This window comes from Marmota flaviventris, chromosome 10 (assembly GCF_047511675.1).
Source record: "Marmota flaviventris isolate mMarFla1 chromosome 10, mMarFla1.hap1, whole genome shotgun sequence".
Classification (NCBI taxonomy): Eukaryota; Metazoa; Chordata; class Mammalia; order Rodentia; family Sciuridae; genus Marmota; species Marmota flaviventris.
This window is the reverse complement of record NC_092507.1, coordinates 120088003-120114094: the sequence shown is the minus strand read 5'-3', so window position 1 is coordinate 120114094 and position 26092 is coordinate 120088003. Positions and strand designations below refer to the sequence as shown.

The 26092-nt window shown below is 56.6% G+C and overlaps 2 protein-coding genes and 1 long non-coding RNA gene across 7 annotated transcripts; 1 reads left to right on the top strand and 2 right to left on the bottom strand.

The window, feature by feature from the left end:
• On the bottom strand, positions 1 to 14578 carry Dennd4b (DENN domain containing 4B). Of its 4 annotated transcripts, none has more exons than XM_027920848.3 (28): positions 14560 to 14578; positions 11883 to 12222; positions 11085 to 11337; positions 10788 to 10857; positions 10416 to 10585; positions 10099 to 10343; positions 9459 to 9525; positions 9319 to 9377; positions 9001 to 9145; positions 8628 to 8803; positions 8387 to 8487; positions 7715 to 7930; positions 7063 to 7208; positions 6408 to 6547; positions 6182 to 6308; positions 5659 to 5865; positions 5238 to 5366; positions 4250 to 4436; positions 3855 to 4022; positions 3207 to 3298; positions 2966 to 3088; positions 2645 to 2814; positions 2421 to 2562; positions 2020 to 2256; positions 1431 to 1557; positions 1175 to 1340; positions 1027 to 1091; positions 1 to 930 (listed from the first exon to the last, which is right to left on the bottom strand). In XM_027920848.3, exons 2-28 carry the CDS (start codon positions 12197 to 12199, stop codon positions 785 to 787), a joined length of 4191 nt encoding a protein of 1396 aa, XP_027776649.2. In that variant the 5' UTR covers positions 12200 to 12222; positions 14560 to 14578; the 3' UTR covers positions 1 to 784. The 4 variants fall into 4 exon arrangements, with proteins under 4 accessions (XP_027776649.2, XP_027776645.2, XP_027776647.2 ...); XM_027920844.3 differs by having other exon boundaries at positions 3207 to 3595; positions 14560 to 14577; XM_027920846.2 differs by lacking the exon at positions 14560 to 14578 and adding an exon at positions 14032 to 14128 and having other exon boundaries at positions 3207 to 3595.
• On the top strand, positions 14277 to 15594 carry LOC114079596 (uncharacterized). Its single transcript, XR_003580501.3, has 2 exons — positions 14277 to 14668; positions 15156 to 15594. It is a non-coding gene; the product is annotated as an uncharacterized lncRNA (long non-coding RNA).
• Positions 15541 to 26092, bottom strand: Crtc2 (CREB regulated transcription coactivator 2). 2 transcript variants are annotated; one of them, XM_071618410.1, is made up of 14 exons: positions 25856 to 26092; positions 23102 to 23203; positions 22915 to 23028; positions 21590 to 21654; positions 20876 to 20944; positions 20471 to 20574; positions 20342 to 20371; positions 20106 to 20170; positions 19954 to 20003; positions 19571 to 19815; positions 18810 to 19216; positions 17111 to 17380; positions 16465 to 16651; positions 15541 to 16192 (listed from the first exon to the last, which is right to left on the bottom strand). In XM_071618410.1, exons 1-14 carry the CDS (start codon positions 26006 to 26008, stop codon positions 15972 to 15974), a joined length of 2082 nt encoding a protein of 693 aa, XP_071474511.1. In that variant the 5' UTR covers positions 26009 to 26092; the 3' UTR covers positions 15541 to 15971. The 2 variants fall into 2 exon arrangements, with proteins under 2 accessions (XP_071474511.1, XP_071474512.1); XM_071618411.1 differs by lacking the exon at positions 20342 to 20371.

Below are 26092 nucleotides of genomic sequence, written 5' to 3'. Positions count from 1 at the left end.
GAAAAAGACAGAAGCAGCTTTTACTATATTTACATACAACAAAACTTTGCAGGGGACAATTCTTATTGCACAGGTCAGGGCCCTGGGTGGGTGGGGCGCTTCCCAAGATGGAGTGGACAGGAAAGATCAGGACTGCAGGAGGCACCAGTTCTTCCTCAGGGGGTCCTGGGGCTCCCCTGGCTCCCACTGCCTGGCTTTCAGGGAGCTACAGACCTCGGTGCCCCATTTCCCTTCTCTTTCTCACTCTCCATTAGAGCCTCATTAGCAAGGGGGCTGTGGCTCCAGAATAAATAACTTAAAATAAAATATAAACACTAAGGTAGAAAGGCATGGAGAGCCTTGGGCTCCTTCAGCAACGCCAGGGAAGGGGGACCACCACTGGTGGGATGAGATCCCCCCTCTCATCTGGGCAAAGGCTCAGTAGCTCTGTATCTTTCTAGTTGTTTTTTAAAACAAAAACTTCTAAAGTAACCAGGGCAGTGCAGATCTGTGGGTGCCCTGGGTGAGAGTTCCTGGAATAGGCTCGGGGAGGGACAGAGCTGCACCGGCTCCCCAGCTCTCCCAACACTGACATGAAAGGGTTAGCAGGATGGAGACGGGGGAATTGTGACTTTTGGTAACAGTGGGTCCCCCTTTCTGCTGGCCCCACTTGGAGCCTATGGCTGAACAGGCTTCCCAGCCTGTTCCCAAGTCCTCTATGAAGGGAACAGAAAAGCAGTTTGTCTATAGAATCCTTGCTCCCTCGCCTCCCCACCATAGGCTGGAGAGGGAAGCTTAAGGGTCCCTAGCATTCCAGAGGTGCTCCAAAACATTTTCGGCAATCAATGGCCTTGGTAGTGGGCATCTGTGCGCGCCGCTGCCTCAGTTCCTCCTTGCCCATGCTGCTGGCCAGCTTGTTGAAGGCGGATTTGTACTTCTTGTCGAAGGCCACTAGGGAAGAGGGTGGGAATCAGTGCATTAGGACCCCAGCCTCTCACTCCTGGCCCAGGGTCCTTAAACTCCTCAGTCCCCCGCCTGCTCCCTCACCTATGTCCACGTGGTCCTTGCCCATGGCAGCCATTGTCAGGAATAAGATCTCGCGGTAGATACCCCTGTACAGAGGCAGAAGGGTGTAAGCCAGAGAAAAGAGGTGTGAAGCTGGTGCCGATCAGGGACCCTCAGATGAGCATCGTACCTCTGCAGGTGCAGGCCAGCAGGAGGGGGCCCTAGAGTCTCCAGCAAGAGCCCCACAGCCTTGTGCACCTCATTGAGCCCAACATGGCGCAGCACTGACTCCAGCAATGCCAAGCTGAGACACGCAGGTACGGGGCCTGGCCACACCACCCGCTGAGGGATCTGGCCTGGGTGAAGGAAGAAAGGTCACCAGGATTACTGAGCCTTCTAGGTGTGGGACTCACCCCTCCCATCCCTATGTCAGATACCAGACTCACTGTGGACCCTCCAGAGCACATAGAGAGGTGGGCAGCTGCTAGGGTCAGGAGTCAGGATATCCCACAGCAGTCGCACCTGCACAGAGGCTGGATCAGGAGTTAGCCAAGGAGACGGGGCCTGGGGGAGCTGAGACAGGAGAGCCAGTCAGGCTCACAGAATGGAAGGCGGTGTCCAAAGAGACAGACAGACATTACAGGACACACCAAGCAGAGGGAAGGGACCTACTCCCATGAGAATGTAAGCTCTGCAGAGTAAGGATGTGTTTTGTAATCGGCTATGTCTCTAATGCCTGAAAACTGTGCCTGGAACCTAAAAGATGCTCAATAAATACTGGTGGAGTGAGTAGATGAACATTAACGAGTGATTTCCTAGGTACCAAGCGCTGCACAAGGTGTCTGTGCCATAGCCCTGTGATATTACTGCTTATGACACATGAAAAACTGTGGCCCAGAGTGGTGAACTGCAAGGGCCAGGAGTCGGCCAGACACACAGACTCCACAGCCTGGGCTCTTCCTTTAGTGTCAAAGACACAGAAGACGAGGACACAGAGCTGGGAGACAGGAAAGGAGGCCACATAAAAATACTGACCTGGGGAGGCGGGGGCCCATCACAGGAGGCCAGCACCAGGCCTGGTAGAATACTAGGCAGGCGTAGCCGTTGGAAATACCACAGAAGGTTCCAGAAGATGATGGGGTGGGCAGCAGGCAGTTCAGGCAGTGCCAGAACCTCGCTGCCCTCATTCTCTACCAGAGACTCCAGCTCCTTCCGCAGTACCAGGGGACTCAGGTATGCCCAGGCCCCACTCTCCACGCGCCTAGAGGCACCCTGTCAGACACAGAGTAGAAGGGCCCCATCCAGTGCCCTGCCTGCCACCAAGCCATTGTCCCCAGTGGCTTCTGGGAGGCCTCTTGCCCTCAGTACCATCTATTTGTCACCCTTCCACACAGGCTCCATGCTCCCACTCTGTGCCCCATTGGCCCAGCCCTTACCCCTGTGTGCCCGTTGCAGAGCTGAGGCTCATCCAGGGCGAGACAGAGCCTGCGGTCACTGAGCACAGGGCCAGGACCCCCAGGAACAGGGGCGTCTTTGCTGCTGCTGGCACCAGCAGGGGCAGGGTTGGGGCTGGGGGCACTGCAAGGGGACAGCAGAAGGGGTCAGCTCTTGGACCACTGCCTTCCTGTCCCACCCACGGCACTTGCCCTGATTTGGGCACCTGGGTCGGGAATCAAGGGTCTGAACACTGAGCAAGGGCACAAAAGGGCAGGCGCAGAAGGGGCAGGTTGTGTTGAGGTTAGAGTCGTCAGGTGCCCAACCAGCCATGATTTCCTCATCGTACACCAGTGAGTCACAGGCACGGCACAGGGAGCAGCTGGAGAGCAGAATCTGTGGACAAGGAGACCCCAGGAAGTAGGCCTGGCTCAGCCTTCAGTGCCCCTTTCCTGGCCCTTCCACCTCCAAATCCCAGCCAGCCCTCCTTGACCTCCTCCCCACCCTGCCTTTCCCGGGAAGACTGCAGGGGGGCGGTTATCCTCACTTCCAGGGAAGGTGGCTGGAGGGATCCAGGGGTGTCACTGAGGCGCTCTGAGGAACGACGGAGGCTCAGGCTACTGAGAGAAGACTCTGAGAGGTCCCACTCACTGCCCAGAGAGGCTGAGCTCTGCCATCACACAAGGAAACCCTGTCAGCTGGCTCCGCGCTCCTCTCCAGCAGGGATGCCAGCTCTAACGACCCTGCAGGCCCCTCCCGGGGCCTCCTGAAGCTTCGGGGCTGGCTACCTCCGATGCAGTGGATCCAGGTCGCTCCCGGGGCCTCAGAAGACTCTCCATTGGGCTGCGACGGGCAGGGGGAGGCAGGTCAGGGGGCATCTCTGATGGGGAAATGCGGGCAGCAGGGGAGCGGCGGGAAGGAGTGAGCAGCTGCTGGAGGCGGGCACCCAGCCCTCGTCGGGGGGTGCCTGCCTCATCCTGACGCCCACTAGCCTTGGGCCCTCGCACACTCAGCCCTTCCAGGGCCTCAGTGGACTGGGCACTCAGGGCCAAGCCTGAGCCACCTGGACTGCCTCCAGGTGCCAGCTCCTCCCCTGTCAGGCTCAGGTCTGAGAGACTTCCATCATGCCAGGGCACAGGTGATCCCCGGGGCTCCAGGACCCCTAAAGCCTCTATCACTGCAGGACAAAAAAAGAATCAGGGAAGGTGGAGGCCAGCCTCTCCTCCAGCTGCCTGCTTCTTGAGTAACACGATTCTGGCTGTGTAAACTCTGACATTTGACCCCACCACGACATTTTGACTCCTCAGAGTGCATAGTTACCCACCACACAGGCCCACTTTTCCAGAATTCTGGCCCTGGTTCTTCTCCTTTCTTGCAAGTGGTTAGGAAAACTGACTGTGGGGAAGAGAAGAGGAGGACCAGACCAGGGCACTTACTGTGGGCCACACCGGCCTCTACAGTGGGCTGGGCTCCTCGGGCACTGCCCAAACTGCCACTCTTCACCAGGCGCCCAGTGGGTGAGGCCGGGTCCCTCAGACTTCGCCCAGCCCAAGTCGTCTGGCGCTGAAGGGGACGGGTCGGGGAAGGGCGTTCCAGATAGGACTCTGGAGGACAGAGAAGGGATTTAGAGGCCGCGAGCTAGAAACCCCAACAGACCTCCGCGGAGGGACCTGGCTTGGCAGGGTTCCCCACAGGCAGAACTTTCTCTCTTTTGTTACCAGTTGAGTGTAGCTTAGCCATTCTCTGAAAGCCCATGCCGACCGCGAAGCCAGCTCTGGCTCTCCAAGAGCCTGCTGCCCCTCCCTAAGCCTGCTCACCAGTCCCTGCCCACCTGTCTGGGAAATGCCAGCCTCTTGGTGTGCTGACACCTGCTGCTGCTGCTGCTGCTGCTGCTGCTGCCGCTGCCGGTCTCTCAGAGGCTGACGGAACTGAGCAGCCCCCAGGACAACATTCCGGAGCTTGGCCCAACGCAAGCGTCCACCTGGTGTACCAGATGGCCACTTGCTTTCCAGCACAGCCTGCCAAGTACAGCGCCCATCAGGATGGCCTCCTTCCAGCACCCTGACCCCAGCCTGATGCCCACCTCCTGTCCTCGAGCCCCAGGGACCACCTTCCCTCCACACATCCTGCCTAGGACTGCCTGACCAATGGCTCAGCCAGGAACAAGGGTAATTGTGAGCAACTATCCTGAGAGGACCTGCGAGAAGCCCAGAGTAATGGAGGAAGTTCTTAATCAGACTCTACTACTTATAAACTGTGTGGCTTTGAAGAAATCATTTCAGATTTCGGTCATTAAGTTTCCTCATCTGAAAAGCAGGAGATGTTCAGTATCATGGTGAAGGGGTTGAATCTGGGAAACAGGAATATGCCTTTGCTCATATTCTAACTCCCCAACTCGTCCACTATGGTACTTTGGGCAAGTTATGAATTTTCTGTAACTCATCTCCTCATCTATGAGACGGGGGTGATCCTCCTACCCCAGGGGGATGGTGAATATAAAGTTATTTAAAACGTATAATGTGAAGTTTTTAAAAATGTATGATGTATTCAGAAGAGTGCCGGACACACGGCCGGTACTGTGAGCTACAGTCAGGCTGTTGCGATGGGGAATAAAAGAAGCTAAGATGAAAACAAAAAACCCAAAAAGCCATTTGCTGGTGCCTAGGCTACAAGAGGCGGCGATGGAGGACAATGGTCCCAGGACCCAGTGGAGCTGCACAAGCCCAGTCTCCAAGACGGAGAAGCAGGGGTCAGGGAACGGCGTCCTCCCCACGCACACCTGGTCCAGCCTGCCAGCCGTCCTACCCCAAACTAGGTACCTTATTGTAGTAACCATAGGTGATGGTGTTGGGCACGATGCCTGCCCGTCGCATCTCCAGCATGACCCGCACAGACAAGACGGGCTGCCCGTAGTAGGAGCAGAGCTGCATCAGCACCCGGTAACACACCTAGGCCGAGAGGCACGGAATGGCAGCAGCCTCCCTCCAGCCCGCCCTCCAGCCTTCTCAGTTCTTGCACTCCTCACTGGCCCCTGCGGCTCTGCTGACCCTGCTACCCTGCAGTCCCCTTAGTGAGTGCTGATGTGACCGCGCTCACAGTGAATGCTGAGGAGCATCTGCCCAGCCCTGGGCTCCCCATCTGCCCAGCCCTGGGGCTCCCCATCTGCTTTCTTCAACTCCCACAAGCTTCCCTCTCGCAGCCCCCATGGCTGCAGGTGGCCGCATGGTAAATGGCGCCCACCTCATCGGGGAGCACCACCTTGCGGCTCTCCATCTCACGCAGCACATGGTAGGCTGTGTGCAGCGCCCGCACCCGGGAGGGTGCTGACCGCACATAGGCCGGAAGACACAGGAACCACAGCCCGTAGCAATGGCCCAGCAGGCACCGGGCCCACAGCTCGGGCACCGTCGCTGACTTCTGTGCCATCCGCTGGGCCACCTTCATCTCCTAGGTGGGGCAGAGGACACAACAGGGTGAACACGATGCCAGGGAGGTCGGAGAAGCAGCGCTCCCCTGAAGGACGCTCTGTGCCTGAGGAGGTGGCTGTACCGACAGGCTGTGGCTCCTGAGCACCGGCAGGGGCCCTGGACAGAGCCACCAGCCTCTGGATTCCCAGAAGTGACGATGGGAGGGTGCTGGTGATGACAACGGCAGGCACAGTGAATTCCCTACGGTCTACGGGAAGGCCGCCGCCTCATCTCATTTCACAGACGGAGAAACGAAGCAGCCGCCCTCGGCCTGAGCCAGGTTCCCCGCTGCTTACCTGTTTGGTACGGCGAGGGGCAGGACTGCTGGGGGCGCTACGGGATGGGCCTGGCACAGGCAGGGCCCCTGGTTGCTCTTGAGGAGACTCAAATAGCTCAGCCCGTAATTCTGGGAACCCATCATAGCTGAGGGGCAGAGAGAGCCGATATCAATACAGGGCCAGGCACCTGAAGTGGACCATCCAAGGGTCCACTTGGAACACAGGAGGGGACAAAATCTCTCACCAGTACTGGGGAGTGGATTCACTGCCCTCTGGCGCGGGGGGCTCCTCAGGGGGGGTGATAAAGACAGTGAGCTCGCTTCCCGAGAGTTCTTCCAGCTCCACTAAGGGCGCTGTCTCGGGCTTCTCCTGCTCCGGGTGGACCTGAACAGCAAGGGGAGCACGCAGCGTCAGACGACAGGCATGGCAGGTGCAGGGTGCCACGCAACTTGTACCCCAGTGACTTGGGAGCCCAGGCAGGACTGAAAGTTGAGGCCAGCCTTGGCAACTTAGTAAGACCCTGCCTCAAAATGAAAAATAAAAAGAATCGGGGAGGCAGCTCCGTGGCAGAGCACTCGTAGGTGCGATCCTCAGTACCGCAAAAAATAAAATAAAAAGACAGTGGGCATGGAGCATGCCAGACGTCCGGAATATGGCATCTTCCAGGAAAGCACGTCCGCAGGGAAGGAGTCCTGAAGACCCGGCTGGGGGACAGAGTTGAGAATGGGACGATACTTCGCAGAGGAAGCCAGTGGCACACGCTGTGTGCTCGTGACTCCAGGGGGTGCCCTCCCCGTCACAGCTGAGACATATTTGGGTTTACAGTAGCCTGTGGGCAAGAGAGAAGCAGAAGGAGAGCAGAGACCACTGGGCACATAGAGAAGGGACATACTTGATACCTTATCAACACAAGAGTCAAAGAATTCAAGGGCAGCATGCCGAGCAGAGCCAAAAGAACATTCTTCGATGAACTGTGAGAACATCTGCGTGTGCAGCAGCTGAGAGTACAGCTTGTGGCTGGAGCGTTCTCGGGACTTGAGGAAACCTGATGGGGACAAGAGTGAGGCAGGGAAGGGAGATGACCAGGGCTCTCTCCTGCAGCCATCCTGCCCTGCCCTATTCTTGGCCCTCTGCTTTCTCAGGAGCCATGCTCACGGAGGTCGTCAACTCTCGGCCCACTGACACATACCCCTGACACACAGAGGGACCAGCTCAGCTCCCTCTAGCACCAGGGCCCGCAGAGTCCTTCCTTTTGTTTACCTGCACCCACCGTCATACGCTGAGGGCTCTCCAAGGACAGGTCCCTCAACAGAGCTTTGCCCATGGGGGCTGCTCACAAAGGTCATTGTGTCCACTCTATGCCCAGGGCTCCCAGAGAGCGGGGCCCCATCTGCCTCATCTTTGTACCCTTACTTCCTCCAAGACCTTAAGAGTGGATGGCTCAAGCAGGTGCCACCAAAACACTTACTGAGTGAGGGAATAAGGAACCTGGCAGTCCCCAGGCCACCCCTCCCATGATACCCTTTCTAAGCAGAGACAGGCTCACGTTACCCTGAAGGTAGAAAAGGTTGTCAACGTCACGAGCCCCCTCAGAAGGGGCCTGGGTGAGGGGGCGCAGGAAGTCCCGGTAGCCCTTGAGCAGGCAGGCCATGAAGCGCAGGAAGGCTCCCTGGACTTCCCGCTCCAGGCGGGCGCGGCGGCCGCAGACGGCCTCATAGTCCGTCAACAGGAATTCCAGGGATGCCTCCTCCTCAGGTCCAGTGTACGCTGGGAAGTGATGCCCAGAGTCGGAGTCAGCACCCACAGTGCTTGCCCACCCCATCCTTCACACTGACACCTGTTCCACCCCCAGCCCCCTGGGATGTGTTCGGGAATGCTGTACTGGAGATTGAGCTTAAGGGTGCATCTCAGTCCTATTTTATTTTTGATTTAGAGACAGGGTCTACTAAGGTGCTGAGGGTCTCTCTCACTAACTTGCTGAGGCTGGCCTTAAACTTGTGAGCCTCCTGTCTCAGCCTCCCAACTCACTGGGATTACAGGCATGCCCCGCGGCACCCAGCTTCCTTCCCTCTGGCTTCTGTTGGAAGCAGAACCCCCTGACTACCACCAGATCCTGACTCCTCTAACCTCCTCAAGGAATGTCTAGCCCCCCCAGCCTTCCCCACACTAGAGGCGGGAGCCCAATGACAGTCCCAGCCTCCCACCCCCACCCAGTCTTCTCACTCTGGTCCAGTTGCTGGTACAGGGTTGTTAGTGTGGCCAGCAGAACTTTGTAGGGTCTGCGGGGCAGGGTCCGAGGGGAGAGGAGCTTCTTTTCCTCTGTCCTAGGAGATAAACAGGAGAAAAAGAACGACAGGGCTCCTCACATGCTCCTCCCCCCTTCGCCTCAGGCCTGGAGCCACGGCAGCTCACACGTGGGCTCCCGAGAGCTCGCCTCCCGTCCCCGTGAGACCCAGCCTCTTACTGGAAGAGCGTGTTGGTATCGAGATCGACACAGATGACGTCGGCAGGAGGGTCATGCAGATCAAAGTAGCTGGAGTGGATGCCCACGATGAAGGGCACGGGGGCGCTCAGCACGTCTGCCAGCACCAGGGGGCACAGCGGAATGTAGGGGCACTGCCAGTGCAGCGGGAAGATCATCTGAAGTCCAGAGAGGAGCAGTGAACAGGGGCCGGGGCAGCAGGGAGGGACACAGGAGCGGAGAGGGCACTGGCCCTGGGGAAATGGTGCTTGTTTGTCCCGAAAGTCTGTACCCAGGGAAAGGGACTGAGAATCTCCTCAAGGAAGGAAAAGTAAGAGGACAAATCCAGAAGAGTGGGCGGACAGGTGGTACTCACTGAGACGAGGGCCTCACAGACGCTCGTGAGCAGGTCCGGCCTCAGCGAGTGGACCAGCAACTTGTGCTCTGTGAGCACAGCCATCAGCAGCGTGACAGCCAGCTCAGGGCCCAGGCTCTGCAGCAGCTGCAGGAAGCTGGCGCCGCTGCAGGCAATGCGAGGGTGGGGGTGCGTCACCAGCAGGCCCTGGAGACTCTTCCCCAGGCACCAGGCAGGGACACCGCTGGGGCCCAGCCTGCAAGGACCTCAACAACTGCCCCCGGCACCTACCATGTCCTCAGTCATCAAAGACCCCCTCCCCCAAACCCGGGCACATACCTGAGGGGCAAGGGTGAGGACACAGGCTGACAGAGGAGCAGGTTGTCATAGGGAGACATCTGGGGGGCCGAAAAGCCAGAGGTCAGTGTTGGTGACAGGCCTGCTCCTCTCCGTCCGTCCAGCCCAGCCCTGGCCCTTACCTGCACTAAGATGCGGGGTCTCTGTGGGGAAGGGAAGGGCACGTTGTGAATGAAGTGGGAGATGTGCCTGGGGAGAGAGGGAGCAGGTGAGGCACACGCCGTCCACCCGTCCTCCTCCACCCCGTGTCCCTCTCCCTCTCCTCTCCTAAGAGCCCTAGTCCTACCCCACCGCTACCCAGAACTAAGAACAGGGCGGGTGGGGCTCAGCGGCAGAGGCTGGCCTCCCACATGCGAGACCCTGGGTTCCATCCTCAGCACCACCTAAAAATGAATAAGTGAAATATACAACTAAAAATAATCACTTAAAAAATTTAATTTCATAGGAAAAAAAAAAAAAAAAACAATCTTATTCCTCCCTGAACCCCACTTCAAGGCCTGCATCAGCCACCGAGCCTCTCTTGTTCAACAGACTTGTGCAAATCACACGCAGCCCTCGCCAGGCCCAACCAGCAGGACAGACTGGATTTCAGGCTGTCCCGTCTCCTCCTCCGGTGACAGTTTTTTCCAATGGCCACACTGTACAACCCCACACTCCGGCCGGCCCCTCCCCGTGCCCAGCCCACTCCCATCTCCATGCTAATCTTTCCCGCCTCCCTGCACCCTCCTCACTCCTTCCCAGTGGCAGGGTAGCCATGCTCACGCTTCCAAGGGCAGGCGGTGGGGGCCCGAGACGGAGTAGCGGTAAAGGAAGGTGAGGAAGGCTCTGAAGGCTGGAAAGGCAGGCCAGTGGGATAGCACGGCGATGGCCCGCCGGCTGCGCACCGCACGGCCGCCCAGCGCCCGGCCCCGTTCCACGGCACTCAACAGGCCCAGTGCCCGCGCCTGCCGCTCTGACAGCCTGGCCCTTGGAAAGGCCTCATAGAACTGCAGGGCGGCACCATACACCTGGCAGGGGACAGAGGGACGGTCAGGCAGGCTCTGCATGGCCCAGACCCTTACCACAGGCCCCACACCTACCTTATCGCCAGCGGCACCCGTGAGTACAAAGGTGGAGAAGACGGGCACGGGGTACTTGGTCTGGGAGGGCCAGCACTCGATAGTGGCCCCCATGGGCAGGCAGAAGACTGGCACTGACTCGGGCAGCGGGAAAGCCTCATTGTCCTCCTCTGGGTAGCGGCCCAGCAGCTCTGCACCCAAGCAGAGTGAGGAGTACCCAAAAGGAGGGGTGTCCATCAGACTTCAGGGAGAGGAGCCAGGGGATCCCAGAGAAGGGCCAAGCAGCAAAAGGGAAATGAATTCTAGGGAACACTTGAAGGAATCAGCCAAGAGGCACCAAGGGCAGAGGGACACGAAGGGTCAAAGGCTAGGAGGGACAAAGGGGCCACTCACCTGCCTCATACACCAGTGTGTTGGCTTTGGCCAGGCCCACCTTGTAGCACAGGTACACTGCTGGGCCCCACTGCCCCCGATGGCAAGAAACAAGCAAACACACAGCTACCAAAGGTTTCTGGGGTCCACTTTCTCTCTACTACCCGCAAATGATCTTCTGAGCTGCCTCTAATCACAAGCCCTCAAGCCCTATCACCCGTCTGGCCTGCCCCTGGCCCCTTTATACCCTTGGGCCCAGTTCCACACCCTCACACCAAGGGCCCAGGTCTCAGCTCTCAGCTCCACAGCCCCACTCACCATGCCAGGGTTGAGGTTGCGGGGCAACCGGCAGTAAGTATGAGGCGTGCCCTCACCCTTGCTGGGCAGCACCAGGCAGAGGTCAGTGATGCCCAGGGCATGCAGTCCTGCCCCCTCTGCTGCCCGCCTATAAGTGAGGTAGGTGCGGGGATGCCCGGGGCCTGGAGGGGCCAGGTTGGCTGAGTGGCTGTACGGTGTAGTATCAAGCACTTGGAAGCCAGGCTTGGGACGTTCCTTGCCCTCATATAACACCCTGGGCACAGAAAACAGAGAAATGTCAAGAGGACAGGACCGAGGAGAAAGACCCCAATCCTGTCAGATCTGCCTACCTAGTGGAAACTGCCCTGCACACTCAGCCTTGTCAAACCCAATACCGGGCCCACCTCTGCTTGCTGAACTCAGAATCCCATAGCCCCTCTTTGCCCTTGACCCTACTTGTCAGTCAATAACAACCCACATGCCTTCCGCGACTCTCTCTCTCATGAACAGACACTAAGAAGTCACTGACGTGCTGAATCCCTCAGGGGTCTTACTCCACTCAATCTTATCAAGCATCCTACGAGGGACTATTATCCTCATTGGTGGGGCTTTATAACCTGCCCGAGACCAAAGGGCTAGGTGGCAGCAGCACGGGCATGCAAACCCAACCTGAGACAACCTGAGACCCAGCACTGACAACTTCAGCCCCTCCTCCCGGGCCTCTGGCCCTCCCCTCATCCCACACCCCTACCTTGACTTGGCTCTAACTCATAGTCCCTCCCAGCTCCCCTGGGGCCAGCATGGGTAGGAGGCACGTACCCCAACTCCACAAGGGGGGGTTTGTCCCGGCCTCTGCGGTAGCAGATGACAGGCTGAGTTCCACCCAGGAGCCCAGCACTGAATTCCAAGGGGTGGCCCCCAGCAGAAGCCTGGATGCATGTATAGCCCTGGGGCACCTCCTCGCCCAGTGCCCTAGCAATGACTGCCACATCGGTGATGGGCTCAGCTGGCCGGGAAGGGCGCAGGGGTCCGCTGGGCTCAGGAACCCATGTTTCCTCAGGGATAGGTGCTCCATTCCCCGCAAGCCCAGCAACCACGAAGTAATCCACCAGCCGGGGGGGCCGCTCCTCCGCCATGGCCCCCCCCTCACTCACTGCATCTGGAATGGGCAAGTGGGGGAGAGATGGAGCAAGGGAAACTGGTGTTGCCACGGCAACAGAGTGCTACCCCCTCCCTTCAGTCCCCTCCCATTCCTAATCCTTCCAAAGGAAGATGGGATAAGCGGTCAGTCATTCCCACCTCTCACATCCCCAGGCGCTCACAGCCCCACCACAGCTCCTTAAAAAGACCAGGTTCCTCCCACTTGGCAGTTCTCTCCCCAAAGAACCCAAACTCCACCTCAGACCGCTAGCCTGGGCTCTGACACCATGTTGCTCATGTATGCCTTCCAAGGCCCCACCCCTCCCCACTACCTGCCTGGTTAGAACACCAGAGATCACACTATTTCCTGTAATGACCTGCAATGACACCATTGATTCTGGCCACGTCACACCAACCTTAGTCTTTTTTAAGGGTTTCTGGCTTTCTGCTCTAGTTATGACATCCTAAGGACCTCCTGACCCAGTTGACACTCCAAAAGGGCCCACTCCCACAGGATTCTGGGAAACCTCACAAAACCCAAGCTTTAGTGCCTTTCCTTAACTCCACCAGCCTGGCGCAGCCACAGTGCCCTCCCACCCACAGGATCCTTAGATGTCTCCAGTTAGGTCTAAAGTGACTGTGGGAGACGGGTTCCCGCTGTCCCTCGCCCTCTGCCACAGAGCCCCGGAGCCCGAGCCGAGACAGAATTAGGCCCACAACAGCCTTTCAGTAACTGTTTCCTCACCTGCCTCCATGGCCCGCCCCAGGGAGTAGGAGCCCCAAGGTTCCTGAGGCGCCCCAGGGTGCAGACGCTGGGAAGAGCCTGGTGGGTGGTTTGCATCAGGGGCTGGGAGGTGTGGGGGAGTGCTTCAGAGGGGAAGGGAGGTTACTTCCTGAAACGGCGGAGGGGAAGCTGCAGCTCAGCAGAAGTCAGCCTATGGGTGTGTGTGGCGGCGCCGTGGGGCGGGGGGTTCTGCTGAAGGTGCCAGCGCAGCATCAAGCCAAGTCCGAACTTCAGACCAAAGGGGCCTGAGCAAGGCCGAGGAGATTCCATGGCTCCGGGATGAACAGTTCTCCCACTCTTGGCCCAGAGAACTAACTGGAGGGAGCAAAGGAATCTCCCGGGGCCAGGCTGGCTCCTGGACACACACGCCCCAACTCCAGCTAAATTTAGCCTCCACGTCTGGGAGGTGAAGCCAGGAGTCCGCATCAGCCTCCAGATTTAACTCTAGGGCACACCCCCCCCCCCCTCACCTAGTGCAGGCGAGCGGGAGCCCCATGCCCAAGGCACAGGCAGAGGCAGTTAGGTGGGACCGTCGGAGCGGCGAGCGGGTGCCCCCCCCAAGCGCTGAGCACGCGCAGGGATTCCCTGGACCCGGCCGGGGGAGTCCTGCGGAGGGTCACCCTTTCTCCCTAAGTGGAGCCACGGGCACAGGGGCCACTCGGGTCTCCAACGCCCACATGCCGGGCAACGGGAAGTCGGGCTGGGGCAGAGGGCGCGCGGAGGGGGAGGAGGCTGAGCAGGGAGCTGGAGGGCACCGAAAAGCCGGCGCGCTGGGGCCGAGGACGTGACGGCAGCAGCGCCGGCCGCCGCGTGACCCGAGCAGGAGGGCGGGGTGCTCCTGCTCCGGCACCCGCGGGGGCAGTGGGGTGCGGGGTGCCCGCCACCGCTAGCTGGCTCCCGTCTGCGCCTTCCCCTCCACTTTCACTTCCCCGGGAGGGAGGAAGCGGAACCAGATGTGCAGGCTGGAGAGCAGCTGGGGCCGCCCCCGCCCGCCGGCGCTCCCTCCCTCCTTCCCGCGCGCCGCCCCGCCCGCTCCGGCCCTACCTGCCTGCCCTGCGACTCCCCGGCCGCCGGCCCGCTGGCGGGTGGCTCGGAGGGCGGGCTGGCGGGCCGGCGGGCGGCGGGGCTACCCGGCCCCGGACATGGCGCACCGGACTTGGGCGCCGCTCCCGCCTGGGCAGCGAGTAAAGGAAGAAGAGGCGGCCGAGGGCACCAGGGCGCGGGGCGCCGAGGAGGGAGATCTGGGCGGTCCCAGCGTAGCGTCCCCGCCGCGCTGCGCCACGCTGGGACTGTGCAGCCGCGCCGCCAGCCGGGCCGCGCAGTCCTCCCAGCTCCCGCGGCGCTGGGGGCCCGGCGCTCCTCCGCGCGCCCCGCTTTCTCCACTCCCCCCGCCCCCCCCACCCCGGGCCGCGGGCGCCGCCGCTACCCCCACCCCCCTCCTCGGCCGGCGGCCGTGACCCCGTCAAGTGCCGGCCCAGCGCCCTGCCGCCTGCAGCGCGACCCCTGGCGGCTGGGAGGGCCCCCTGCACCAAGAGGCTTCCCACCACCTAGCCAGCGCCTCTGGACGCTGACCCTGGGCAGCCCTGGAGTCGGCGTCTTCTCGCTTGCTGCCCTGGGTCCTACAGCCGGATGTGGTGCGCATGCCTGGGAGAAAGTGACGGTCTCCACTAGAGGAACCCAGGTGGCTAAGCTCCCCGCATTTCCAGGTTTAGGACACACTGCATTCCCTTCAGAAGCTCTCAGTTCTCTTTTCTGGAAATGACATGAGCTTTGCAAAGAGGAAGAGTGGAAACTAGGACTGTAGGGTGTGGTGCAGAGTAGTGGAGGTGGGGTAACTGGGGAGGGCATCACTCCTCGCACTGTGCAGGGTGGGCAAAGAGCAGAGGCCCAGGCAGCCAGAGCACTGGCAAACACGCAGAAAGGGAAACCTCTTCAGAACGTGGTTGACAGGCAACGATCTGTTGGATTAAAATTCTCAAATAAGTGGAGGTGTGGGGAGGTGGAAGTGAATCATGCATAGGAACCAAGAGGGAAATGGAGGGCGACCCTGACACCTAGAGACAGAGGCTTGTCTAGGTCCTGGAGGTATAAATGACCCTAACGAGGGAGCCAACCAAGACCTACATGGAGTTCATAGTTGTTAAATTCTCTCTTCTCTGAAACCTTAGTACTGAGGCCAGCTACCCCAGGAAAGCTGGGGTCATTCCACCAGAAAAATCAGACCTGTGAACTCAGCCAGCAGCCATCTCCTCAACCGCAACTCACTTCCAGGCCTCGGGCTAAGGGAAGCAACTTGTCTGGCCAAGTCTCCTGATGCAGCAGAGTCCTAGACAAACTTGAGGGCACAGGACATGTCTTCCTGCCATCGTGGAAGCTTACACCCTTCACAGGTCTTCGTGTTCAATCTTGGATACAAATTGTGAGGCTGGGGCCCTTCCACAAAGCACGATAGTACTGAAAAGATGCAACATGCTTAGCAGATAAGAGGGCCCCTGGCTCAAGAATTTCCTAGATCCCAGCCACACCCCAAACAGCAGCCAACCACACCAAGGGTTTGACAGGATTTTTTTATTAACATATAATATATTTAATAAAAAATAATATCCACTCTGGCTCTTTTCCTCCATTGCAAGGAGAAGAGTAGTGAGGAGGGGCTGGCACTGCCCACCCCTAGGCATCTGGGTAAGCCCTGCCTCTGGGGTTCCCCTCTACCCCTGCTTTCCAACAGGCTCTGACCTCCAGACAGACGTTTTTCAAAGTTACAAGTGCTTTAGGCCCTCCCTTGGGCTCCCCCAGGCCTACCCATTGTGCAGAATTCAGGGGCCACCTGGACAAACCCCTTGCTTTTTCTCATTCTTAGGATCCTTTGTTCATGTTAGAAAGAGAACACGGGGGCAGAGAGTGGAGTCGTTACTGGCCAGGGGAAAGGGAGGAAAGGGACAGTGACGGGAGATGGGGCCGAGAAGGATGGTGGCAAGGTTCCCTCACTGTAGCCGGTCACTGCGGAATGAATCCTCTACAGCAGGATCGGGCAGCAGGGCACAGGGGTCACTCAGCATGTTTAGCCCTTCCAGGCCCAGTGGCTCCATGCGCAGCTCATCCTCCAACCCAAGCCCCAGCTCCAGTCCAGTTGCTGACACCTCAAAGCCAGGCACTCCAGCCAGGGCCGCTGCGATTTCCTTGGAGAATCCTGGGGAGGAGTCCCCTGTGGGTAAGAGATAAGTAAGGACCGCATACCTCATGAACTCCCCCAAGACTCCTCCATTTCTTATGTTGGCAAAGGTATCACTCCTTCACTTTTATTTTTTTTTTTTAATATTTTTTTAGTTGTTGATGACCTTTATTTTATTTATTTATATGCGATGCTAAGAATCGAACCCAGTGCCTCACACATGCCAGGCAAGTGTGCTGCGGCTGAGCCCCAACCACAGCCCCACTCCCTTCCTTTCACTGCCATCACCACCCATGCCCACTCACCTGTGAGGACAATGTTAGGTCCTGAGCCATGGCGGGAACAGTGGGTCAAGTTCTGGTGGTTGAGGGTGTGAGGGTCCTGGGGGCCACTCACTGACCCCTCATCCCCTAAAAATCCAGGCCCTTCAGAAAAGCCAGGGGGATCCAGCACCAGATTGGTTGATGGGGTCTCCATGCTGAACTGCTCCAGCTAAAGACACAAAGACACATCTTGAAGAAGTAGGCTTCAGAACAGGATGTCCCTGCCTGCCCTTGCCCAGACATGTTAACATGTCCCCTTCACCCAGCAATCTTCATCCACCCCAGGAACAGAGGCAAAGACAGAGGAGGCTGGCAGCAAGCAGAGCAAGAGAAGCGAGCACGGGGCCCGAAGTAGGTATGGGCACCGTACCTGCTGGGCCAGAGCATGTGCATGCCAGGAAGAGAACGGGTCAAGGCAGGAGTCATCAAAGAGCAAGCTGAGCAGAAACAGAGGGGCAGGAGTAGGGGTCAAACGCAGGAAAACAGGAGCCCCAAGCTGGCAGTGCTGTTACCTGAGACAAAGGGAGACCCCTTCTTCTGGATGTCGTAATTCAGAGATACCACTCAGGCCCCCCGGACCCACCCCAGCCCCTCTCCCTGCTTCTGAGCTAGGAGCCTGAGTACTCACATTTCCCAGGCTGAAGTCACTCACTGGCCGGTGGTGAGACTGTTGCCCGTGCCCAGTGGACCCAGGTGGGTACAGTATTCCATAATGTGGCTGCCTGCCTGGGGGTTGGCCACCAGAGGGCTGCACTAAACAGGCCTGAGCAGGTAGCCCTGGCTGCTGCAGAGGCTTTGGGGTGGGTTGCTGGGTGGGCAGAACCAGACTTGGAGGGCTGTATGGGTAGGGGGGCAGTCGCTGGTCAGTAGACAGTTTACTGGTGTCCAGGGGGACGCCCTGAAAAGAAACAAGAAAATGGAGGAAACTTAGCCCTCCAAGAAAAACTCATAGAGCTTCCCATTCTCTAAGCTGCAGCCACCCTCAATGCAAACATGATAACGCTCCATGTTCTCATGGGCACCCCTGAGCTTGGTGGCAGTAACTCAAAAATACATATTAGGACTGGGACTGTGGCTCAGTGGTAGAGCGCCTGCCTCGCAAGTGTGAGGCACTGGGTTCAATCCTCAGCACCACATAAAATAAATGAATAAAGATATTGTGTCCATCTACAACTAAAAAAATATTTTTCAAAAACATGCATATTAGAATGGAAGTGCTGAGAGAGGTTAACACTAGGGTAATACTGAACCTGCTCCAGAAATGAATCCTTCCCCAACACTGACAGCTTAATGGTCGTCAGTAATCAAGTACTTGTGACACACCCTCACAAGTGCCTGTTAACACCCAGTGCAGGTGAAAGGGGTTGTTCTGAAGACTGAAGAGGCCAGAGGAAGTGGAAGAGAAAGGAAGGAAAAGCAGAAAAGGAGGGAGGAGAGGTTCCTTCCCTCTGCCACTGAAATCACGGAGCACCTGTGGCCTGGCCGTGGTCGTAGAGGAGAAGGCAGAGATGGAACCCAGAACACACACTCCAGGGGACAGAACGGAGGAGGAGGGGAAGGTAGGACAGAGGAGAGGGAAAAGAGAGCATAAGGGTGAGAAATGGGAGCAGAGATGACAAAGAAAGAAAAGAGTAAGGAAGGGTGGGGAGGAGGGTAGAGCTTAGTGCTTTGGCGCTGAGGAAAAAGTCCTAAGTTCTGAGTCTGCAGTTCTAGTTCCAACCTGCCAGGTGAATCTGGGGAAGCCACCTTCCCTCTAGGCCCCAGTTTCCTCATCTGTAAAGTGGAAAGAGACTGAGCTCCACGGTCAGAGAGTCTCTGATTCTACGAATTCTAAGAAGGAGGGGAAATGGGAGAGGCGATGGGAAAAGACAGAAGCTCGGGCAAAAAATAAAGAGACAAGAAGAGTGAGAACAGAGAAAAAATAAAAAGGAGAGGACAAGCTATCATCTGCCAAGCACGGGCCTGGGCTGGCAGGCACGGTGCAAAGTACTCCATGTCCCTTACGGCACTCGATGCTTACAAAGCCGATTCTGTTTTATAAAGGAGACTACTGAGACACACAGAGGTTGTCAAAGGGGACTCCTAGGAAAGGCAGAACCAGGATTTGAAACCAAAGGCTAACCCCGGGGTTCGTAAGCAAAGAGGAGACAGACAAATAAAAGATGTGGCAGGTGGAGGACACACAGGGGTAGCAGGGGATGGATGAGACAAAGGGTGCAGAAAGTAAGGGGAGGAGGTATCTGAGGAAAGGAGGGCTGGAGGGAGAAACTCTGCAGGAGAAGAGAAGAGGAAGGGAGACAGACGTGTGGGGAAGCAGCCACGCATACCTGAGTGATGGAAGACAAGGTGGGTGACATTGTTGGCGAAAACTGTTTGGGCAGCTGCTGTTGGGACCTTCTGGCGTCGGCTGGGCCCGCGGGCAAACTCAGGGGGCTGAGGGGGACACGGCGGTGACGGGGGGAGGCCCCAGGGGTAGAAGCTGGGTAAGGGGGAGTGCCCAGGATGGGTGAGGAAGTGGAGGAAGAGGAAGAGGAGGAGGAGAGGGCCGGGGCACTGAGTGATGGGTGGCCCAGGGAGGTGGTGGGCAGTGCATGGCGGGTCAACGAGGAGGCAGGCAGTGAGGGGTGACTGTGGGAACCCTGGAGCTGGGGCTGAGGACTGCTCAGGGAAGCCTGGAGGTTGGGATTGCTTAGGGAGGACTGCAGGGATGGGTGGCTGAGAGGTGAATGAAGTCCTGCAGGCACAGACAAAAAACCAGAGATGACAACATTACTGATGAGAACCAGGCTCCTTTCCACCCAGAATGGGTTGCAGTGACCGGACTATGAAAGTGGCAACACAATGTCCTTCCTATTCTGTTCCTGCCAGTGAGATTGGCACAGCCCACCTGGGGGTGGTTCTCCATCTTCTTTGTAGGAAAGTCACACCTACCAGTTCTCATAGGCTGAGAATTGCAGTACAGGGATCCGGGGGTGCCGGGTTGCTGGACTGGTGGGCATTATAGGATCCAGCTCAAACCTCCCGACCCTCCATCCCTCTAGACAGGCAGCATCTGGTGAGCACATACACAGCCAGGAAAGCCACTCACCTGGTGCATCATAGCCCGGGCCCAGGCCCAGACCTCCACTGATGCCCAGGTGAGTCATGGTGTGGGTCAAATTGGAGGTACTATTGCCCCCACTCAGGCTGGGATAGGCTGTCTCTTCAGGGTCCAGGGAGGTGGGCAGCGGTGGAGGAAAGTGCAGGTTGGTGAGGTCAGGTAAGGAGCCCCCAGTGTTCATGGCAGCTGGGAGGACAGGCACATTGGCAGGCTGGTCAGGAGATGGAAAGATGCTAGGGGAGGGAGAGAAAAAGAAAGAAAGGTGTAAATGGAGGGGAGGGAGTCAGGGAAGAGCACAGATCCATCTTCCACATGGCCCTGGACTTCCCTCCCTCGCTCCTATTCTCAGCCAGCCTTATAAAGGAACTTACTTAATTCCAGGAACTTCACAGGACCGAGGTCGCGAGGAGGATGAGGACAGCTAAGGAAGAATGTGGAAAATGAGGACAGAGCTCAGGAGGGAACTCTAGAAGCCTGCCCATGGGAAGGGAAGGGTGGGTGACATCCAGTGGCCCACACCTACCTTCTTAGCATCCCATGGTTTCAGCAAATGTTTGTCATCTAGCAAGTTCTCTTCAATAGCAGGGACTTGAAAGAGAAAGACAGGTGATGGGGAGGCTGGAGAAGGAGCCAGGAAGGCACACAGGAAGCAGAGACAGGCAGAGGGAGTCCTGTGTCCTAACCCTGCATGAAGTCTCCAATGTCAGCCCAGAAATTCTTTTGGCATTTGGTCCCCACAATGTGTTGAAGAACACATACCTTTGGAGTCTATTTCACCATCCAGAAAACCTGCAAGGGATGCAGCGGAGTTGGCCGCAGCCCTCACTTACCAATCTGATTCTATCAAAAGCTCACAGCTACTCCCTACCCTGGGATTTGGCCACTTACCCCCACGACGGCCTTGTAGGACACTAGGAGGTGTGGGTCCTGGATAAGTGTCCTGGGGGTTGGGGTTCATCACACTTGTGTGAAGGGCCGAGTCAGAGCTTGTCCTGTTTGGGGAGTAAAGAAGCACTGGCAGGGGGCTGGGGTTGTGGCTCAGCGGTAGAACGCTCGCCTAGCACGTGGGAGGCCCTGGGTTCCATCCTCAGAACCACATAAAGATAAATAAAATTAAATTAAGAAAAAAAAAAAAAAGAAGAAGCAATGGCAGCGGTAATGATTTTCCCAGTGGCCCAGCCCTGCCCAGCAGGGGAGACATTAGATGGGCTAGAACAGTGTGGGGTGAAGCAACAGGGCCCCAGAAAGTGCAGATTAAAGAAGATATGGCCTAAATAAGGCAAGGGCCATCACCTGTTGAGTGCAGACGGTAGTCGAAACAACTGCCCCTTCTCTGCAGGGAAATTGCTCCAGGGCATCATCCTGGGGTAGAAAAACAGAGTGAGGAGGAGGAAGAATGCTGGCAGTGACAAGAAAGCAGACATGGGGGCTGGGAATGTGAGGCAGCCCCGATGGAAAGAGAGGACGGACACCAGAATAATTCTTTGCTCTTTCTGGTTCTTCTGATGCCTGTGACCCATGAATCCCCTCCCCCAGTCAATCTAAGAGATCTGGAAACTTCTCCACTCCTCTCTGCCAGGACAAGCTGAACAGGAAATTTGGAGCTCAGAGCCTCTTTTGGACGTGAGTGCTAGGGCTAAGATGGAGAGTGGAGGGGTTCAGAGATCTAATAGTTTCCCTGCACTGTATCTGGCACCCACCCTTGACAGAAGGCAGCCATTTTCACCTGTAACCCTGCCTTTCTCCCCTCCCCCATACAAACACACACACACACACACACACTCTCACACACACCCAGCTTGGCTCCAGTTCTATTGGTCCTGCTTTGGCTACACATGTCAACACGCCAAGACTGGACTCTGATCACCTACTCCTGCTGCCCCCACCCTCCCAGCTAAGCCAATATAGGAGGAGGTACTGATGAAACCCTAGTCCAGTATCCCAACCAAGCCCCAGCTCCTTCAGAAAGTGACAGAGTGGGCAGGGGACTGCCTGACCTGGACTCACCTTCGCCAGCTGTTCTCTGGAGGAGGAGATAAGTAGGCGGGACTGTAGGGAGAACTGTCAATGTGAACAGCAACAGTTAAGGAAGAAGATGGAGAGTGAGTAAACAGAGCAGCAGGAGATCTCCAAGTATGAGAATAGCCTCAGCAACTTTAGCAAGACCCTGTCTCAAAAAAGTCGACCAATGGAGACAGTAGATAGTTATTTCTTTCTTTTTGGTACCAGAGCACTTTACCACTGAGCCACATCCCCAGCCCTTTTGTTGTTTTTTAATAACTTTATTTTTGTATGTGGTGCTGAGGATGGGACCCAGTGCCTCACGCGTGCTAGGCAAGTGCACTACCACTGAGCCACAATCCCAGGCCCCCAACCCTTTTTATTTTGAGATAGGGTCTCACTGAGTTGCTTAGAGCCTTGCTAAGTTGCTGAGGCTGGCTTTGAACTTGCGACCCTCCTGCTTCAGCCTCCCAAGCTGCTGGGATTACAGGTGTGTGCCACTATGCCTGGCTAGATAGCTATTTCAAAACACATATAACCTTTCTCTTTCTCTTCAAGTGGCAACAATGGGGTCAAAGAATGAAAAGAGACTGGGGATGTGGCTCAATGGTAAAGTGCTTGCTTAGCATGCACAAGGCCCTGAGTTTAATCCCCCATACTGGAAAGAAATTAAAAAAAGAACAGAGCTTGGAGCTGGGTATGTAGCTCAGCAGCAGAGTCCCTGCCTGGCATTGGCAAGGCCCTGGGTTCAATCCTCAGTACTGTGTTTAAAAAAAAAAAAAAAAGTATCAGGCATAATGGAGCGAGAACAATCTAGGAGACTGTCTGAGCAGGACTTAGGGGAGACGAGTATATGGGTCTCTGAGACTGAAATGAAACAACAGAAACGAAGGGATCAAGCCTTCCTTAGTCAGAGCATAGGGAGCCCACTACTTGTGCAGCAGACTGAGCCAAAGTGAGGACAGCTGAGACCAGCCAGAGAGGAGCAGCAACTCCTGACACATTGACTGTGGTCACTTTTCATTGAGGCAGGGTAAAGGTGAGCTCCTGGAAAAGGACGGAACAAGGCAACATTTAACGTCTCTTCCTATGGACGTGATGGCTCGTGCCTGTAACCCCACAACTCAGAAGGCTGAGGCAGGAGGATCACAAGTTCCAGGTAAGCACGAGTGACTTTGTAAGACCCTATCTCAAAAAATAAAAAGGGCTGGGGTGTAGCTGAGTGGCAGGGAACCCTCAGTACTGCGAAAGTAAGTCCTTCCTACCATGCCTCCCTGAAGAACCCCTTCCCACTACCTCCCAGACTCCCTGTCCTCTATTAAGGATATGTGGCGGGGATATCGGCGGAGTGGGGACACCATTCTTCGGGGGTCGCGCTGCACCCGTTCCACCAGCCCATGGTGCCGAGTATTCCGAGATGAATCCAAAGGTGAGTGGAGGGGGCTCTGCCAAAAGGGACAGGTAATCAGCAGAGGAAGCAGAGGAACCTCCACTCCTCCCTGGCTGATGTCCACTCACCTGGAACTCCGCCAGGCCACAGCCAATCTGGTTAACATTGGGCAGAGAACCACCATAATGGGAGCTTCTTGTGTATGCCAGTCGCAGTTTTTGGGCCTGTAACTGAGACATGAAGGACAAATGGGAATGTCAGGGAGAGTCCTGAGCACTGTTCCCTTTGGCCATCCTTGCCATCCCTGTCACCAGGATATGCTGCTGCAGCTTTTAAGGTATCTGCTAGGGAAAAAGGAAAAAAAAAAAAAAAAGAAAAGCCAGTGCTAGGAGAAAGGCCCACAGAGACCTAGTGCAAACAACCCCCCAGCCCTTCTGTAGCCTACCCTCATCAGTGAGATCGCCGCTGCCTAGCTCAGTCAGCATCAGTCTAAGCAGAGTCCCTAGGGGTTACCAGGGACTAGTCACAGAGATGGGTGCCTATTAGGCACTTCTGGTTTCATTTCCAGATATACCCAGGACTAATTAGAAGGGCAAGGTCACAGGTGGATGTCATAGATCCATTATTGCCATCCTTTTTCCTTCACACTCAAAGAGAACACAGGCTACTAGGCTATGCCACTTGCCCAGCCAAATCACAGCCTGTACCTCCCAAATTAGAAGATCCAGGAAATAATGGCTTTGCCCACTAGAAAAGCAGAATACTTCCACTGGATCCTAAGGCCCCTTAATTGGCAGGGAAGCCTAGTGAATGGAGTTAGGAGGGGGCTCAGGAGCCCACTCCAGCCTGGGCCAGAGCCACCTCCCTGGCCCTTACCCCTATTTCAGAGAAATAAGTCTGGGACAGAAGTGATACACCATATCCCTCAGCTTGACATGGATTTAGCCTGCCTGCAGATTTGTGTCCTCAGTCACTACCACCAGACAAAGAGACCCAGAGCAAGGCCATGGGGAGAACAGCTGAGGATGGTAAATTCCAAGAGCTTCCAGGATCACACTGTTGCCATGTAAGCTTACATCAAACCTGAATTCCTGTTCTAGGAGCTCAACCCACTGAGTTTGGTGGGCACTGTGCTTACCTCTGGGTCCTTCAAAATCACTGTTAACAAATATGGCAACCCTAGCCTCTCAGTAGAACAAATATGGCCATATCTGATTCAAATGAGCCCTCCCAACTGGCCAGGTAACAAGCTGAGCCCCAGATCTCTCATTGCTAGTTTAAGATTTTTAGGTCCCCAGGCCCTGGCCATGAATGTCCACTAGACTTTTTTACATAGCAGAAAAGAATCAGGAGAGAAAAGGCAGGTAGAAGGTCCTTTTGATGAACCAAAGCACCACAAATAGGAATCCCAGCTTTGAGTTTCTTACAGCCTTGTTTGCACATACAAGCCCTAAGATCACACCATGCCTCTGCTAGAATCCTGGTCCAGAGGGCAGAGCTCTCAGCTGAGGATGAGCCCCTCTCCCATCTTCTCTCTGTACCCCTATGATCAAAAGTTCCTAGAGAGCAGTCAAGCGTTAGAGCATAATCCTCATAGTAGTTAGAGTGGGTTATGCAAGCATATGCCTGTGTATGTGTACACAAACACACACACACACACACGCCTCCCCACCTATCTTTTTCTGTTTTGGCTCTCATAATCTAGGGCACATGGTCCCTAGAGACTCAGAGGGGAAAAACACAAAAGAGACTAACAGAATCAAGGAAGAGGCACACAAAAATACAATCAAGAGACATAATCATTGATAGATGCAATCACAAGGAGCGTTGAAATGCGACACTTATGTCCACCATCTCCCTTTAAATTTCTTCCAGTTCTTTGCCATGAGGGATCACAGCAAAATCCTCTCACCTATTATTTGAGAATAATGTGTCCCTAAATTAGCACTGCATACCAGCTGGGCAAACTCTTTTGACAGTGGCCCTTGGACATCCAGCCTTGGGCAGCAAGAAACCAAGGCCAGAGGGGCTTCAGAGGCAGCTTGTCAGAGACCTGAAAATTCTAAGAATTTCCTAGGAATGAATATACCCTCCTCATGGGGGACCCTCCGAGGCACTCCAGAAATTGACCCACAGGGCAGCATCTCCCTAGAAAGTCCAGCAAATCATCGGGTTCTATGCAACCTAAAAAGAAAAAAATCAGTTACCCAGTTTTGGGATTCAAAACTCTACTTTTCCTTCAAGGCGGCCAAGGCAAAAGATGGAGCACCAGCCTGTGAGCAGTGGACCTCACCTTCACTCACGTCAGGAAACCACAAGAAGTACTTGAAAAAGGAAGCAAAGGGACGGGACGCAGGAGGGGACTTCCTGCCCCACTATACCCAACACTGCTCGTTCAAACCACTCAAGGGGCCCTTTCCCGTAGATACCAAAGTGCTGAGAGCGGCACAACAGGGCAGAGACCAGTCTAGAGAGCACAACCTCAGAAGAACCAAATTAGGGACAAGCAGTCCATCCTAAAATCCATAACCCAAGATCTGGGATGCTTCAGTGGAGTCCCCAAGGGGACTCCTCCAGGCACGCACAAGGACTCCCCACCTCCCCTGGACTTCGGGGGCCCATCTTCCCTCTCGGCCCATCTCCGACTCACGTACTCGGCCCCCAGTCACACCCACATCCCCCACCTCTCCTGTATTTCCATCTCCCGAGCAAAATTCGTCTTCCAGTCCCCTCGGCCCTCAACCCGAGCCTCCCAGACGGCGGCGCCCGCCGCCGTCGCCTCAACCCTGTTCCGCCTCCAGGGCTGCGGCTCCCGCCCCTGCCCCGCCTCTCCGCTCCGTAACTGCTCCGCTTCGCTCCCGCTCCCCGGCGCGGCCCCTCACCCGGGTGGAGCCGATGTCCATCATCACCTCCTCGAAGGCCGCCGTCTCCTCGGCCTGACGCTGCTTCTGCAACGCGATCTTCTCACTAAACTTGCGCGGATTGGAAGCCGAGGCCGTGGCAGAGCCGGGCCCGTTCGCCCCCGACGTCGCCATCTTCCTCCCGCGTCCCTCCCCGCCACCTTCCCAGTACTAGCCACGGCCTCCGCCGCGGGCCCTGGCCAGGCTCCCCCAGCAGTA

Coding starts and splice junctions, on each gene's coding strand:
- Dennd4b (XM_027920845.3), bottom strand. Junction 7,209..7,714: donor CAACCTTTTCTACCTTCAGG/GTAACGTGAGCC, acceptor TGTCCCCATCAG/GTTTCCTCAAGTCCCGAGAA. Junction 3,596..3,854: donor AGAGGCCGGTGTGGCCCACA/GTAAGTGCCCTG, acceptor TTTGTCCTGCAG/TGATAGAGGCTTTAGGGGTC.
- Crtc2 (XM_071618410.1), bottom strand. CDS start 26,008: ATGGCGACGTCGGGGGCGAACGGGCCCGGCTCTGCCACGGCCTCGGCT. Junction 20,004..20,105: donor AACCATGGGATGCTAAGAAG/GTAGGTGTGGGC, acceptor ATTCTTCCTTAG/CTGTCCTCATCCTCCTCGCG. Junction 19,217..19,570: donor CCCGGGCTATGATGCACCAG/GTGAGTGGCTTT, acceptor CTGTGCCTGCAG/GACTTCATTCACCTCTCAGC.